General features: G+C 45.2%; 1 protein-coding gene across 4 annotated transcripts in view; it reads left to right on the top strand.

Moving 5' to 3' along the window:
• Positions 1-18,152, top strand: part of SCUBE2 (signal peptide, CUB domain and EGF like domain containing 2) — a 68,210-nt gene that overhangs the window by 41,486 nt on the left and 8,572 nt on the right. For all 4 annotated transcript variants that reach the window (XM_073808599.1, XM_073808598.1, XM_033862510.2 and 1 more), the window contains 5 exons: positions 9,704-9,874; positions 12,101-12,268; positions 12,983-13,144; positions 16,217-16,414; positions 17,830-17,982. In XM_073808599.1, coding sequence (XP_073664700.1) covers positions 9,704-9,874; positions 12,101-12,268; positions 12,983-13,144; positions 16,217-16,414; positions 17,830-17,982 — 852 coding nt within the window. The remainder of the gene's footprint in view (positions 1-9,703; positions 9,875-12,100; positions 12,269-12,982; positions 13,145-16,216; positions 16,415-17,829; positions 17,983-18,152) is intronic.

Raw genomic sequence — 18,152 nt, 5'->3', positions numbered from 1 at the left:
CCAGGGCACGAACCTGTGTCCCCTGCATCGGCAGGTGGACTCTCAACCACTGCGTCACCAGGGAAGCCCTAAAGTATAAATTTTTGTATTTGATTATTTTGAAAACTTGTTGAAATTTTAAAAAGACACAATCCAGGCAACTGGCAAACTGGGAAGTATCCTAGTGCCTGGGTTCTTGAGAGACTAGAAAAGTTTAATTCAACTTTTAATAGTAGTAGTGTTCCTCTGCAGTAGTTGAAAAAACTTAATTAAAACAGAATTTATTGAGATCCCACTCTGTGCCACTCTATGAACTTAGGTTGAAGCAGTGAGAACATAATGGGTGAGAAGCCTGCTTTTATGAAGTTCACATTCTAATGGAAGGAGATGGACAATAAAAAAGTAAAGAGAAAGATAATTTCAGAAATTATAATTGTTATTGAAGATAATAAAACAGAATGGGTCAGAGGGGAGGAGAGATTACTAGTCCCTACAGGGTGTTCAAGGGAGACCGTCAGAGCAGGTGACGTTTGAGCTAAGACCTAATTGAGAAGGAGGAGCTGGCCATGCAAAACTCTGATAGAGGCAAGGGGTGCTCTGATGGAGGGGATAGCAGCAAGTGCAAAGGGCCTGAGGCAGGAAGGAGCCAGGCATTTTCTTCTTAAGTTTTCAAAATTGAGAAATTATTTGGAACTGAACAGGCAGCAAATTTCTTTTCTGTTTTAAATCAAGGAAAATATAAAGTGTATATTAGCAATATAGACCAATATTAGACCAATATTTAGCACATGGACTTGGTAGGAAACGCTTTTAATTTAAAAAACATAATTTAATAAAATGTTGACATGTATTGAGCCCTTAATGTGTTCAGCCCTGTGCTAAGTACTTTACATGTCTCATCTCATTTAGTCTCATCACAAGTCATTCTGCATCATGCCCTTTTTACAGATAAGGAAACTAAGGCATAAGAAGGTAAGCAGTTTTCCCAATGTCACGCAGCAAGTCAGTGGCAGAGCCAGGATTCTCATTCAGATCTGACTCAAGAGCCTATGTTCCTAACCATCTCAAATTGAATGCTCTCACGTCTCCCACATATAGCCTGTGCCCTGTGATTATCTTACTCATGCCGCACTCGTATGGAGTGCCCTGCATGGGCCAGCTCTGTGGTGGGTGCTGAGGAGGTCTGAATAAATATGACAGCATCCCTCAAGTCGTAACCCTCCCAGGGAAGAGTCAGAGAAGCCTTCCCCAAAGAGAGAAAGCCTAAGTGAGTTTTGAAGGGTGCACAGATGAAGCATAAATGGGGAGGAGCATTCAGGCAGAGGAACAGCCTTAGGTAGTGAGGTTGAGCAAGATGTGCACAGGGCATTATTGGCATTTCAGTATTACTAACCCTGGAGTGGAAGGTAGGATGCAGTGAGCAGCTAGGCTAGTGGGCAAAACATGGCCAAGTCATGAGAGACCTTGAATATGTTGCTAAGGAGCCTTGACTTTATCTCTAGGTGACAGGTGTCATTAGAGGCTTTAATCAGGGAGCATAAGGTCATATTTACATTCTAGAAAGATCTCTCTAACTGAATTGGGGGTCAGGACTGGAGGCAGAAAAACCGATCTGGGAGCTTCTGAATGCTTTGCATAAGAGATATTGAGAACATGAAGGCACTAGATGGAGTAGAATAGAAGCAGTGGATTAGAGAAATATTTAGGAGGAAACGTGAGCAGCATTTGATGATAAATTGGGTTGGGGACTGAGACGAGGAAAGAGTTGGGGTGAGCTCAGAGGTTTCTGACTTGGCCTCTGATCCTGCACTTGCTTCCCATATGTCCCTCATCTCACCCAGCCCTGTTTCATATGCAGGAGGCACTGAGAAAAAGCCTGTGGGTTGGTTGAATGGCTAGATGAATGTGATCACTGGGGAAGAAATAATCAGAAAAGATTTATAGGAAAAGCAGAAAAAAATGGGCTCTTGAGAGGGCATGAGAAAGAATGAAAACTCAGATACAGAAAAGGGGACTAAAGCCTGAGTTTGAGAACTGTAGGGAGGCAAGTCAAGGAGGTTTTTGAGCCAGGGAGTGAAGCAGTCAGAGAAGCACTTTAGGAAGGTGAATCTTTTTTTTTTTTTAATTTAAAAAAATTTTTTTTTGCTGCGTTGGGTCTTCATTGCTTTGTGCGGGCTTTCTCTAGCTGCGGCGAGAGGGGGCTCCTCTTTGTTGCGGTGCGCGGGCTTCTCATTGCAGTGGCTTCTCTTGTTGCGGAGCACGGCCTCTAGGCGCATGGGCTTCAGTAGTTGTGGCAGGCAGGCTCTAGAGCGCAGGCTCAGTAGTTGTGGCGCACGGGCTTAGTTGCTCCACGGCATGTGGGATCCTCCCTGGCCAGGGCTTGAACCCATGTCCCCTGCATTGGCAGGCAGATTCGTAACCACTGCGCCACCAGAAGCCCCTAGGAAGGTGAATCTGATGGCAGCATGTAATAACAGAGCTGAGGCCGAGAGGAACACAGGCAAGAGAAATCATTGGAAGGTTATTGGAGTAATCTAGATACGAGATGGTGAGGAGCAAAGGACACTAGTGCCATGGGGATGAAGCATAGGGGATGGACAAAAGGGACACAACTGTAGGATGCTGCAGCAGGGAGGAGAGACGTCTGGGATAACTGTGGTTTGGAGCGTTGGTGACTGGGAATATAGAGGTGCTGTTTAGAAAGAGAGTAAAGCCAGAGGGGTAGGAAGGCTTGGGAAGGGAAGAGAGAAGCATTCCCCTTGGGAAAGTTGAATTTGAGTTGCAACAAGACTCCCAGGCAGAAATGTCCATGGGCAGGTGGGAGTCTAGGAAAACGACTGCACCTCTCCATGTGCGGACTGACCCTTCTATCCTGCGTCTGTCCATACATGCTCTGACTCGCCTGCTGCTGAAATGGATGAACAGCCCACGCTCCTTCCTAAGGGTAACTCCTGCACTGGGGCTCTGGAGCCCATTCCCTCTCATCATCTCAAAAACGATACTCCTGCTGTTGTCCCCACCGACCCCCATCTCAGAATTCTCCTTCTCTACTGGATCATTTCAAACAGCACGCAAACCTACCTCCCGTCTTAAAACCCACACAAATCCTCCTTTGACTTCCTGCTTCTCTCCAGATCCTGCCTTCTTTCTTTGACCCCCTTGTAAAGCAAAACTCCTTGAAGGACTTGTCCAAATTTGCTGTCTTTACTACCTCACCGACCATTTTCTCCTCCACTCTAGCCAATCTGGTTTTCATTCCCAACCTCTCCACTGAAACTGCTTTTCCCAAGATTTCTAGCAACTTCCACATTACCAAATCCAGTTTCCAGCTGTCCCTCAGACTCTGCTGATCACTCCTTCCTCCTGGAAACTCTTGTCATGGGTTTCACACACCACACACCTCCGGTTCTTCTTCTGCTTCACCAGCTGCTCCCTTTTCATTTTCCATACTGGTTCTCCCCTAATTTCTTATCTCTAAACATCAGGGATCCCAGGGCTCAGTCCTCCATGCCCCTCGCCTATCTTCACACTCTCCTCGGTGACCTCATCCAGCGCCATAGCTTTAAATACCACCACATGCTAGTGACTCCCAAACTGCCCTCTCCAGCTCTAACCTCTGTCTGAATCATGGACTTCTCTGTTCTAGAGGTGCTGAACATTTTTGATCACACATATACACACACACAGTGAAATACTTTTGAATTTGTGAATGTTTACTTATTTTAAAATTATATACTCTTACTATTGGCTAATATATTGTGTACAACATAACAAGTAGAAGAATGAGATACAGTTTACATAAACAAAATTTCAAATAGCTGGCTAGTCTCTGAGGGACCATATTGACAACTTGGTAAGGTTCATTGTGAACAGTAGTGGTTGTAAATCATTTTTCAAATAGTCTTTTTGTTCATTACTAGTGTTTTGGCTTAACTCTTGTCAGATCTGATTAAATTGTCACTGTTTCTATCCCGTGATGTGGTTTGACAAGAGCTAGTACCAGGAGAACAAGCTGTATCAGCCCTGCACTTCCCTGTGGTTCACCTGCACTTGCATCACTGGTTCTGCATCATGGGCCCAGGATTTCTACAGGAATTGTTTAAAGCTGCTTTCTACTTTGTGATGGTTCAGTTGGTTGAAACTAGATCATTTTAATCAGGAAATCTATTCAATGAGGCACAACTGAAATTCTTCTCGAGACACTGAAAAGAAGTGAGTCAGTCAGTACCTCCCCACCCACAGGTCTCTTTCTCGGGGACCTTGTGTCTTCACACGTGTCTCTGACTTGTGGAGATGTGGACTGACTAAGGGACTAATTTTTTTTTTGGCTGCATCGGGTCTTAGTTGAGGCACACGGGATCTTTTGTTGCTGTGCGCAGGCTCTTCATTGCGGCGCGTGGGTTTCTCTCTGGTGTGGCGTGTGGGCTCAGTAGCACCGCAGCATGTGGAATCTTAGTTCCCCCACCAGGGATTGAACCCTCATCCCCTGCATTGGAAAGCGGATTCTCAACCACTGGACCACCAGAGTAGTCCCTAATCTTTTTTTCTTTTAAACAAAAGAACTTTAAAAAAATGATTTTTCTTTCAGTTTTATTGAGATATAATGGACAGACAGTACTGTATAAGTTTAAGATGTACAACATAATGATTTGACTTACATGTATCATGAGATGATGACCACAGTAAGTTTAGTGAACCTCCATCATCTCGTATAGATACAACATTGAAGAAATAGAAAAAAAAATGTTTCTCCTTGTGATGAGAACTCTTAGGATTTACTCTTTTAACAATTTTCATATGTAACATACAGCAGTGTCAATTATATTTATCATGTTATACATTGCATCCCTAGTACTTATTTATCTTATACCTGGACGTTTGTATTTTTTGACCGCCTTTATCCAATCTCCCTTTCTCCCACCCCCAAGCCCTGTGCAGCTCTGGTAACCACAAATCTGATCTCTTTTTCTGTGAGTTTGTTTGTTTGTTTGTTTTTGAAATATAATTGATATACAACACTACATTAGTTCCTGGTATGTGACACAGTGATTTGATATTTCTGTACATTTCAAAATGATCACCATGGTAAATCTGGTTTAATTGCTAAACCAGTGAACCTTTCTTTACGTCTTATTTTTTAGATAAAAATTAATACACATAGATGTGAAAATGCTTTGCTCACACTCTGGATCATTTTGTAAATGTAAATGATACCCCTGAGGTGTAGCATTCTACCTTGGAGACCACAGGTATAACCAGTGCCTTCTCAACACCAACACTTGCATGGCCAAAAAATATCTTAAACTTGACATGTCTAAACAAAACATTTTATTCTCCTCTCTCCCTCCAAAATAAAACCCACTTCTCCCTCATCTCCTTCATCCCTCATCTCCGTAACTGGCATCCCTGTTTGCCCAGTTGCTCAAGTTGAAAGCCTCAGTCTTTTTGGCCTCTCTTGCTCTGTCACGCTCCTTACTGAATCCATTAGCAAATCCTGTCAGATCTGCCTTTACATTATATCCTGAGCCTAACTAGTTTTCTCTTCCTCTGTTATTACCACTCTGTTCCAAACCACCACCATCTCCTGCCAGTCTATTGCTATGGGCTCTGAATTGTTCTCCTTAGCCTTGCCTGTCTTCAGGCTGTTCTCCACACGGTAGCTAGAAGATCTTCTAGAAACATAAGTCAGATCATTTCACTGCCCCATTGGAAACCTCCAACACACTTTGAGTAAGGTCTAATTTCCTTACCATGACCTTCAAGAACCTCCGTAAGCTGGCCCTTGCTTGCTTTTAGAGTCCATATCCTATCACCCAGTCCCTTTCACTATGTTCCTGCTACATTGGCTCTTTTGCTGTTAGGCAATACCATCACAAGGCTGTTTCTCTCATTTCACTCTGCCGTCTGCTCAGAGAGGCCTTTCCTGGCTACTCTTCGAAAATAGCATTCATGCAAACTCCATCCCCACCACTCTTTGCCTTACCCTCTCTGCCCGTTTTACTTTTCTTCATTGCACTTACCTCTAGTTAGCATTCTACTATGTATTTATTTGTTTGCTCATTTATTGTTCATATTCTCCACTAGAATGAGAACCCCGTTAGGGCAAGGCCCTGTCTGTCTCCTCTGCTGTATCTCCAGCCCCCAGAACAGTACTCTGCACATAATCAGTGCTAAGTATTTAACTGAATAAATGAGTAGATGAATCTTCACAGGAACAACAGATGAAATCCCAAGGATAGTTGCCGCCAACACTAAGAGAAAAGAGGGCCAAGGGCAAATCTTTGGGGAAATATTTAAATTGAGGGCAAAAGAGGCACTCTAGAGGAAGTGAAATCTCAGTCCCATTAACTAGGCATGAAGAAAACAGCACGCACTGGGGAAACTCAGCAAGGAAGGCGTCAAGTCCGGCTCATCTCTCTGCCTCAACTCTAAGAATGTTTTCAAATAGCAAACTGAGCACACACCAAAAACCTGGACAGACGTGACAAATCAACCTCTCAGCCCAAGGGAGTGCTCTCTCCTGTTATCCTGAAACACTCATTTAAAAGGAGTTCAAACCAGGATCCTGAGGCCACAGCACCGCCTCGAGCGCCATTGCCTCTGAGCCGTGACAAAGCAGCAGCTCCAGGAGACCCTGGGAATCCACGTGGGCTGCCTGTGGCTCTCCTTCAGAAGGCAAGGCGTGATTCTTAAGAAAACAGTCAGATGCTGGAGAGTGACCCCTTTTATTAGGTTCACCATCTTAGCCACAGAGAAACCATAGTGTTTGTCCATAGCCTGAAATACTCAAAGGCCATGGTATTGAAAAGAGGGCCAGCCTTCAGGTCTCTTTGTCACCATTAATCCTGGTCCCCACTGGTCTCTCCCTTTTGCATCAGAAAGGCTTTCTTTTTTTGAAGGGGAGAGAAAACAGCTGTGCGGGATTTGAGAATGGGATTTTAATGGTCACTGAAGACACACAAAAGCTTTGCTGTGATCGCAAAGTGTTCTGGGGGCAATTGACTCCTTTGTCTGGGGCAGCAAAACAAGCTGGCTGCTCAAGGAGAAAAGAGAAGCAACTGGAACTGGCATTGAGGTCTCTTTAGGTCAGATCTTTAGCAGATTTGCAAAGAGCTGTTTTCAGGAGTCTCTTCATGACATTTCAGAATAGCTTTTTAGTGTTTAGCCCATTTTTACCTTGTGAAAGGAACAAATTAATCTGGAAGGTGCTTGCCATGGATTATTTCTGTACGTCTTTCTTTCTGGAAGGAAGATGGAAACTGTGAGTGACAAGATGAGCTTGTTTATGTGGAGCAGGCCTTTCACTGTGAGAAAAAAGAACTGGTGCCCTCTTTTCTGCAGGGCAGCCCAAGGGGCATTTCTCAGTCCTTTGCTCACTTGAGAAATTGCAACAGATGTGGGATATCTTGAGGCTTCACAAAACGTAACCTTGAAAAGGCTTTGCGGGGTTTCAATAGTTCTAAGAAGGAGTGGACAACCAGAGCAGCGGGAGTCCGTCCAGTTACTCTTCGCAGAGAGAACCAGGTCCATTCTTGTCCACCTATATGAAGGGGATCGTTTTCTGCCAGAGGAACAGTGATAAAACAGACCAGACTGATCCGACTCTAAGTTATGATTCATGGGGCTGTTGGAATCTTTGCCATCATATGGGCACTGTCCCTTTAGGTGAATGAGTGTTATGAAAACAGCTGTTCCCAAAATGGACATGGCTTGGGAGAGGAGCTCCTAACAGCCCTGGTTTTATTTTCTTGCTGCCAGTCTTCATGACAGCTGGCTTGTTAGAGCCATGAAGGGGTTAGGCTCTCATTTACTGGCCTGCTATAGGCGCTGGGATAGTCAGGTGGAACACAGGATAAAAAGCCATGAATTCCTACTACATAATTCAGCCCAGCTTTTCATAGGAGGTGAGCTGAAACCAGAGTAATTATGGAAACCATTATCCTGTAGGGCTGCATTTAGAGACTAAGTCTGGAATTATAGGCTCTGTCTGCCAGAGCTCTGTGCATCATACCCACGATAATGTCGTTTGCCAAGAGTTTGGTTCACTTTTAATTTTTTAAAAAATGTCATTAAATGAATTAAAAATGATATGTGAATATTGTAAAAGAAAATCCAAACAATATAAAAAAGTATTAAGATTTAGATTTTAGAGTAGACTTTGACCGATATCATTTAATTGTAAAAATAATATTTGAAATGTGGCATGTTTCATCTTACTATGATTTTTTTAAAAAGCCTCAGTTTTCTTTAAATTATGGGGTAAATAATGAAAAGACATTTTTATTACTGGTAATAGAGAACTTTGCCATGTTTAACCCTAAAAGTACATATGCAAATTGCATTTGTAGGGTAGGATGAAAACCAGTATTCCCCCTTACACACATTCAAGAGCTATAATAGCTAATTTTATCATGTGATATTTTGTTTTCTATTTCTTAGCAGCTTAGGTATAAAAGAAAATGTGTTTTATTCCAGTCAGACTCCCCTAATGCCCCATAGAGAATCCTTGGCAAAGTCTGGAATTGTGATTCAGTCGGCACTTTTATTCAATGACCTTTTTCCTCTTTAAACTCAAAGCTCTTGATCTCATTGTAGGTGTATTTCACAGATTAGCTGTGGGACCTTGGCCAAATTATTTAATGTCCCTAAGTCTCTGTTTCTGTGAAATGGAGCTAATCATAGCGCCCAGCTCCTTTGGGTGTTTCCAGAACTAAATGAGATAAAGTGTGTAAAGCTCGTGGCACAGTATCTAGTAGATGGTACGTACTCAACAAACGTCAGCCATCAGAAAGCCTGCTTTGGTGGTTATGATGATGTTCTTTAAATATTATACTAGGGAACCCACTTCAGTATATTTATATTCATATCCTAAAATAAGATATGAGCCCATGTTTAACTAAGAACACCAAAATATAATCAAAAGCATAGTTTATTAATTTCCTTGTAGTTTATTCTTTCAGGAGACATTTACTAGGCTTTGCTCTTTGTCATGTATCAATTTTATTACAAATATGAAGCATGCTGTTTTGCAGAGGTCATCTGTAAGACCCTTGAGATCACCCTCCCCACAGCCAACAGAGAGTGGGCTTTTTAAAACACAGCTTCTGGTCGTATTCTTCTCCTTTCAATGGTTCCTTTACCTGCAGGATAAAATCCGAAGGCCTGGCATTCAAGGACTTTTTCAGTCTATCCCCAACCTTCCTTTTTTCCCTTTCCTCCCATGTCAGGCGTGAATCTTTACAACCTGCCGCTCGTCCTATCTGGGGAGCTCCTACTCATCCTTCAAGGCCTGACACAAATGTGGCCTCCTCTAGGAAGCCTTCCAGGATGCCACCAGCCAGAATTAATAGCCCCCTCCTCTCTATTCTTCTAGCACCAGTCCTGTGTTCAGTGAATGATTTTCACTTTTATACTCCTCCTGTGAAGTAGGGAATGTCATCAGTGCTTGTGTTCAAAAATAATTAGGACCACTGTGATCCCTGCCCCCGAGGAGCTCATGGTCTAGGGAGAGAGGACCTGTAAATGCCTCTAACAGTGGGTGACAGAGACCATGGCAGAGAGGTGTACACAGGGAACCCAGAGGTGGCACACCTTCTGTATTCAGGGGGTTTGTATGGGGGAGTGTGGGGTCAGTGCCATCTGTTTACCTCCATCTCTAGCACTCACGTCATCCTTCCTTGGCCTCTGTGCCCTCACTGACAAGATCATTTCCCCCTTTGGCTAGTCAGTTGCAGGGCTGGAACATACTACGATGGAGTACAAGAACGCTGCATTTTATGTCCAAATGGAACCTTCCAAAATGAGGAAGGGCAAATCACATGCGAACCATGCCCAAGACCAGAAAATCCTGGGGCCCTGGAGACTCCAGAAGCTTGGAATGCATCTGAATGTGGAGGTGAGAATGCCCTCTGTCCCTTCTTACTCTTCCAATCTCCTGTATTGTTTAGCAGAAGGCATAAGTGCATTTCAGTGCAGACAATGCGTACTGCGCCATGGAATTCCTACCATCAGGGACCGTATTGGGCTCATCATTGGCTCTCCAGTACCTAGCTCAATGCCTGACACATGCTGAACAAATGAATGAAGATCTGATAGAATACACTGACAGGAAAAAAATGTGTAAATGTTGCAATTGCATGTTTAATCACTGTAAATAAATATCCCCTGAGACCTGAGTGATCTCCCAGTGTGTAGGGACTACCTGAAAGTGTCCAAAAATGGAGGAAGTAGCACTGATTCTTTTTCTAGCTTTGGTCTCAAAGTCAGAGCTTATTAATTTTTTTAAAAAAAGTATCCATCTGGTTATTTTGTTAAAACTCTGTGAAGAGTTTGTGCGTGTGTGTTGCATTTTTAGTTTTTATTTGTTTTCTAATTGAAGTATAGTTGATTTATAATGTTGTGTTAATTATTGCTGTACAGCTCAGTTATACATGTATATACATTCTTTTTTAAAATATTCTTTTCCGTTTGGTTTATCACAGGATATTGAATATAGTTCCCTGTGCTGTACAGTAGGACCTTGTTGTTTATCCATTCCATATATACTAGCCTACATCTGCTAACCCTGCACTCCTGCTCCACCCCTCCCCCGACCCCCTTCCCCCTTGGCAACCACCAGTCTGTTCTCTATGTCCGTGATTCTTCTGAAGAGTTTTTAATTGTCTCTTATAAAATGTTAACCCTGGAGCCATGCTTACTTAGGTTCTGTGGGCTTCTTTCCTATTTACTTTGCTAGTAAATGTCTTTATTAAACAGGAGAAGGGCCAGCTGTACTGACACTCTGTGGGCTCAAAGGGAAGGTGTGATTTGATGTGGCGATTTGTAGGTGATGTCCACGGCAGAGTGCGCCGGAGCTCTGGCAGCCCTGCCTCTCCTTCTAGTGATTCCCAGAGCCAGATTTAGTTCCCACCTAAATGACTTCAAACTCAAGTGCAGGACCTTTTCTGGTTTAAAAATCAGATCCTCAGACTGACGGTGTGACTCCTAGCATACTTCGGCCTGTTATGAAATCCTGGGACTAACGGCAAGGTTGATAAGGAGGTACTTCGGGGCATCTGTTCACACTTGTGTGTGACCTTAATAAGATATATTTATAGTACATCAGAATATTAGTAATAATAATAATAATTGCTAACGCTTATTGTATACTTGCCTATACCAGGCATCATGCAGGCATTCATGAATAATTCCATGAGTTGTTCATATGGTTATTGTATCACTACAAAAACTTTATGAGGTTAAAGAGACTCATTCAAGGTCACACAGCCAAAGAGTGGAGGATTTGGAATCAGCAGCCAGGTCTGACAGACGCCAGACTCCTCCCTCAGGTGTGTTTGTTAAACGCCATTATATCTGTACCTTATGGGTAGAAAGAAAACCATGAAAATTAATAGAGGAGAGATGATTAGGAATATAAGAGACGGCAGATTTTTATAGCATCTTGCCGATGCCAGGCCAGTTCCTAAGGAATGTGTGCTTTTAGCAATCCTTTTGTTTATGGCTGTGATACTTGTCATAAACTTAAAAAATATAATAAAGTACGGTGTTTAAAGTAAATAAACGCCTCTGGGTCCCTCTGTCAATGTGGATTGGATCGGTTGCATTTAGTACACTAATTGAGGGAGGCCAGGACACACCTTAGCATAAGGAGATGTAACTTAGTAAATATAATTGGTAAAAAGGGGAGACTCTTCCGTGACCAGAAGAGTCTTTATATCACTAGGATGTAATCAGCTGGGTGAGGGTGTACTTCTGGGTCGAATTATCACATGGACTGCAGGCAGAGAACCCTCTCTCTAGGGGCTCCTGCACTGCAGCAGCTGCCTGGGCCCTGGGTAGTCCTAAGCCTGCAGCCTAGCCATGCCTGCTCCGTAATCCAGAAGGGTCCACACTTGTCTCCATCTTTGCGCTGTGCTGTGTAGCCCTGTGTGTAAACATCAGCACCCACATGCTACCTCGTCAGTGTCCGCAGCAGGGCTGGACAAAGTTTCTCTCGCTGAGGTGGGAGCTGAGGTCCGCATGGGGTGACAGGCCTGACCACATCTCTCTGATCTCATCTGCAGAGAGATGGGAAAGGCTCTGCCCAGGGGCCTTGCTCACCTAAGGTCATTGATCCCCCCAGGTCTGTGCCAACCTGGTGAATATTCCGCGGATGGCTTTGCACCCTGCCAGCTCTGTGCCCTGGGCACATTCCAGCCTGAAGCTGGCCGTACTTCCTGCTTTCCCTGTGGAGGAGGCCTCCTCACCAAACACCTGGGAGCCACTTCCTTCCAGGACTGTGAAACCAGAGGTGAGGACTTGGCAGCTTGCCTCTTCCCGGAATTGAATTTCCCCTTTTGAGAACCGTGGTAAAGCCCCAGTCAAGCTCGGCCGAGGTGCCCTGTGTGGGCCCCAGTGGCAGGGAGGACAGGTCCCCACGGCCATTCGTCCCTGCTGGATGTGCAGGGAGCACAGGAACTCCCTAGATATGGTCCTCCCCTTCGAATGGGGCTGACTGCAAGACAGCCGGGGAGATGGGCAGGTTTAGTCCTCAGGCTCCCTCTGCTCCTTGCTTCCAGGCCTCCTCTAGCTCCTCACCCTTCCCTAGAGTTCCCCACTCCAGAACAGGCCCTACGCCTTCTCCAGAGCCTCACCCCGCTGCCTTCTGCAGGAGCCCAGCCCCAAGCCCAGGGTCAGCTCTGCGCCCCTCCAGGCTCCCAGGCCCGCTGTGCATGAAGACAGAGCTGTGAGCATTCACGCCCGACGACATCACGGACAATGAACTCAGAAGATACACCCATACCTCGTTCCCTTTGTGTTTTTCTCAGTGTCATGAGTCACAAGTCGCACCCAAGCTGGCTATTTAGGGAATTAAATGTTGATTAGCCCCAGAGTAGTAGGAAAGCAGTACTTATTTGGGCATAGACATTTCTGTCCCAAACTGCAAAAGCTTTCGTGTTACATCTGATGAAAATAAGTCTTTTTTTTTTCTTTTCGTTCTCTCCACCTTCCCCCACCCCTACAGTTCAATGTTCACCTGGACATTTCTACAACACCACCACTCACCGATGTATTCGCTGCCCAGCAGGAACATACCAGCCAGAATTTGGAAAGAATAATTGTGTTTCCTGCCCAGGAAATACCACGACTGACTTTGATGGCTCCACAAACATAACCCAGTGTAAAAGTAGGTCTCTCTCTAAGGCTTTTCACAGTCCTTGATTAAGAGGGCAAGCACCTGGGTCCACCTAGGGGGTGCGGGTTGGCAGGGGTCCCTGGTTCATTCAGGACCGCGGAGCCGTTGTTAGCCCTCCTCAGGGCTCTGCAGCTCAGCGCTGGACCTGCAGGCACTCACCTGTATTGGTGCAGGCTACTTCTCCAGGCACATTCACAGGCTGTACTTGCTGATATTTGCTCCCAAGGGTAAAGTGTCAGTTCAGCCCTGTTCAACAAGCACTGTTTGAGGACCTGTTATGTGCCAGGCAATGCAAGCAGAATCAGTACCTGGCCCTGCAGCAGCACAGGCTGCGGGACTGCAGAGGAAAGAGCTACTTCCTCTGTCTGGAGAGACGAGGAAAGGTTTTGATGGGGAGAGTTGGGGGAGAGTGGGAGAAAGAACTTCACGCCCAAGAGAGCAGCTGGGAGGAAGCACAGACTCAGAAAGGTGAAAGGCTTTATGGGAAGAGACCCCTGGACCTGATCATGGAATGTGCTGCAGGGAGTCTGAAGCAGACCAAGAAAGGAAGCCTTGTTGACTGAAAAAAAAAAAAGCACAACCTAAAAGTTGAGAGTTATGTTTTATTCGGCTCACAAAACTGAGAACTTAAGACCGGGACACAGCCTCTCTGATAGCTCTGAGGGACTGCTCCAAAGAGGAAGGGGAGGAACCAGGATATATATGAGTTTTTGCAACAAAGACCAGGTAGTCGGAACATCAAGATTACTGTTAATTAAACAAGACCCAATATCTCAAGGTAAGGAAGTTAGCGCTTTTCTGTGTAAGGGAAGATACAAGAGTCTGGGCTCACTGAAATCGTTCCTTTGATCTGCACCTCAGCTATCTGGGGCCAGCATCCTGTGCTTTCTCATCCTGAGTCTCCTCAGGGTGCATCATTTGGGGTGGCTGCGGTGTGATGGCTTGATGGTCGCAACATCCTTTGTTTACTGACATGGCAGGCAACGTTTTTTCTTTTTTTAAATTTTACTTATTTTTATTTATTTATTATTTTTGGCTGTGTTACGTCTTCGTTGCTGTGCGCGGGCTTTCTCTAGTTGAGGTGAGTGGGGGCTACTCTTCGTTGCAGTGTGTGGGCTTCTCATTGTGGTGGCTTCTCTTGTTGCGGAGCACGGGCTCTAGAGCACGGGGGCTTCAGTAGATGCAGCGCATGGGCTCAGTAGTTGTGGCTTGTGGGCTCTAGAGCGCAGGCTCAGTAGTTGTGGCGCACGGGCTTAGTTGCTCTGCGGCATGTGGGATCTTCCTGGACCAGGGCTCGAACCCGTGTCCCCTGCATTGGCAGGTGGATTCTTAACCACTGCGCCACCAGGGAAGCCCAGCGTTTTTTCATTGACAGTCCTGACTGCCAGACTAGGGAGCTTAGTTTGTATTCTGTAGGAATGGGGAGGTAAATCATTCAAGGACTTGCTATTTGGACTTGGTTTGTTTGCTTCTTTGTTTTTAACTGTTGTGTAAAATTCTCTAGTAAAGGCCAGCTGACAACCTCAGCTGGTTCAGCAATGTAGGGGAGCAAGAGGCCTCCCCAAACTGGAAGAGTAGGGGATTGAAGGGGGCAGTGAATCACTTGAATTTATGACTGGAAGCTTATCTGGTTTTCTCTCTATCCCAACGAAGCCCTTTTAACAACATCCTCACAAGTAGCTGTCTAGTCTCTTTTTTGTTAAATTAAAAAAATTTTTTAACATCTTTATTGGAGTATAATTGCCTTGCAATGGTGTGTTAGTGTCTGCTTTATAACAAAGTGAGTCAGCTATACATATACATATATCCCCATATCTCCTCCCTCTTGCGTCTCCCTCCCACCCTCCCTATCCCACCCCTCTAGGTGGTCACAAAGCACCGAGCTCATCTCCCTGTGTTATGAGGCTGCTTCCCACCAGCTATCTATTTTACATTTGGTAGTATATATAAGTCCATGCGACGCTCTCACTTCGTCCCAGCTTACCCTTCCCCCTCCCCGTGCCTTAACAAGAAGCTTACTGCTGCTCATAATATCCTAGTCTGTTGGTAGATTACACTTGGGAAGTTCACAGTGTAAGAAGATTCTTTTCCCCGTCAAGATGAAATGTTTCCTTGCCTTCCCACCCCTGGTCCTTGGAGCTGCATGGCACAGTTCCTCAGGTAGCCGGTCAGGCTCGGAGACAGTTTTCTTGACTCCATGACTCTCTCCTCTCCCTCTTCTCTTCCAGGAACAAAAAGCTCTTTTTTTGTTTTTTTGTGTGTTTTTTTCCTACTGGGAATAATAAATCCCAGTTACAACTAGAGAGGCCAAAGGTAATCCTTCAACATCTTCTCTTGAACAGGTTCACCTGACAGTTTTAAACATTAAGCTCCTTTAGGGCAAGAATATTTGTTGGATGAATGGAGATTCAGTGAGTGAAGTGTGGCTGAGGTGGTGTGTGTGTGTGTGTGTGTGTGTGTACGCACAAGTGTGTATGCTCCTTGCCTTTGGTGCCAGAGGTGAGTATCCAGCATGCCCTATACTGACTGATAGCTGAATGGCATTCTCTTCCCCACTTAAAAATAAAACATGGTCTTGACCAGAGAGAAAAGTGAAAGAGTATGGCTGTCATGTCTTCATCAAAGATCTGTAGGAAAGGGTCAAATATCCTTTGCTGAGCAGTAAGCTCTATTCTCCCTATTTTGACAGACCTACAAGTTCTGTGCCATGCATTCTCCTGGCACTTGGACTTTGTAAACAAAACAGTAAAAACTAAAGTTATCCTTTTGTTTCACAAACACCTGTCCCTGACCTTGAATGCCTTCAAGTTAATGAGAAAATGATGCCCTGGGAACCCAGAGGGGTGGGCTCTGTGTGGGAAGTTAATGTAGTCGGGCTCCCAGTGGGGGCTGTGGGCACTACAGGGCAGACTCATTCCTGCGATGATGTCATTTCCGGGGGCAATAGGGTTCTCCTCAGCCAAGCGGGGGCTGGCCATGACATCATTGTTATTATTATTTTTTGACCATGACATTATGACAGCTGTGCTGTGCCTTGGTAACTCACGGCATTTCCTCTTCCAGACAGAAGATGTGGAGGGGAGCTAGGTGATTTCACTGGATACATCGAATCCCCAAACTACCCAGGCAATTACCCTGCCAACACAGAATGTACCTGGACCATCAACCCACCCCCCAAGCGCCGCATCTTGATTGTGGTCCCTGAGATCTTCCTGCCCATAGAGGATGACTGTGGAGACTACCTGGTGATGCGGAAAACTGGTGCGTCTCACCTGTCTGCTCCTCTCCCCTTCTGAGGCCAGCTGGAAAGCCTGATGGCACGCTGCCTGGCTTTATTATTTAAAACATTTTTTATGGAAGTATAGTTCATTTACAATATCATGTAAGTTTCAGGTGTACAGCACAGCGATTCAGTCATATATATGTGTGTGTGTATATATATATATATGTATATATATTCTTTTTCAGATTTTTTTCTCTTATAGGTTATTACATAGTATTGAGTATAGTTCCCTGTGCTAAACAGTAGGTCCTTGTTGGTTATGCCTGGCTTTAAATGGGAGAAACAGGCCTAGAATGCCACCTCTTATTAGAACAGAGATGGGACATGAGTTTCTAGAGTTTGCCAAGAAAACAAAATTTAGACAAAAACCACAGGTTGAGGCCTCCTGTTGAACCCTAGAGGAAGCGATCCTGCGGGTCAGTCTTCCCTCTGTGCTCATTGGGAACCCTCTTCCACAAGGACACAGAGTGTCAGTGAAGCTCATGCAGGGCTGGCTTCAGGACCCCAGACACTTGCCTCACCCTGGGAAGCAACTCATGGCTTAGGGACTGACCAAGACAAAGGGCGTGGTCCAGCCAGGAGGGACCCGCCTCCCATCCTGATGCATGACCCAGTGTCCATAAAAGGATACTGTCACCAACGCAGCTTAGAGGCAGTGTCATGAGGGGGCTCTGCCTGGATCTGAATCCCAGCTCCACCTCTTACTAGTTCTATGATCTTGGGAATACGTTCGGGAACTTTCTGTGCCTCAGAGTGCTCATCTGTTAAAATGGGGATAATAATAGTTGCTACCTCATAGGGTTATCATGAGGAATAAATGCATTTTTATTTGTAAAGCACTTAGAATAATAATGACGCATACTACTTAAGTATTCGCCATTCTTATTAGTGGTTACAATGTCTGGAGTCAGGTGTGGGTTTGAATCCTGATCTTTCCACATACTGGCTGTGTGATCCTGGGCAAGTAATTAATTTCTCCGTAAATGAGATAACCACTGCACCAACTTCCTCTGGGTTTGGGGGGTGGGGGCTAAGTGAGATAAAAGTCTATAAAGTGCAGAGCACACTGCCTGGTCTAAGGAACCATGCAGTGAATGGCGGAGATTATTACCAGGTTGCAGCAGGTTGGCCCTGCAATGTGAGAGCCCTGACCTCAGCTCCTGCAGTGAGTGCTGCACCCTGGGCTGCTGCCGTTTGCCAGCCATGGGCCTTGCAGTTAGCCTTCCCTGGGGCCCACAGTCACGACTGTGGCCCTTACGAGGACTCAGCTGGTCCTGAAGAGCCCTTGTACATAACTTGTTTTGTGGTGTGAGGATTTGAAAAGATGAGTGTTTATTATCTGCAGGCTCAGTGATGAGTCTTGAACCCCGTCCCCTCCAACTTCCCTTGGCAGCTTCGTCCAATTCTGTGACAACGTATGAAACCTGCCAGACCTACGAACGCCCCATCGCCTTCACCTCTAGATCCAAGAAGCTGTGGATTCAGTTTAAGTCCAATGAAGGGAACAGCGCCAGAGGGTTCCAGGTCCCGTATGTGACGTACGATGGTAAGCACTGTGAAGCCCAGGCTGCAGCACGTGTAAGAGGGTTCTCTGCTCTGAACAGAATCAACTCCTGGGCCAGCTGGTAGACTGCTGACAAGCACGCATGCTCAGAAAGGCAGGCAGGATACGGAGAAAGGACATCGCTGACTCACAGGTGCCAAGGTTTAAACAGG

Source organism: Tursiops truncatus, chromosome 8 (assembly GCF_011762595.2).
Source record: "Tursiops truncatus isolate mTurTru1 chromosome 8, mTurTru1.mat.Y, whole genome shotgun sequence".
NCBI classification, from domain to species: Eukaryota; Metazoa; Chordata; class Mammalia; order Artiodactyla; family Delphinidae; genus Tursiops; species Tursiops truncatus.
This window is presented reverse-complemented; position numbering and strand designations above follow the sequence as displayed.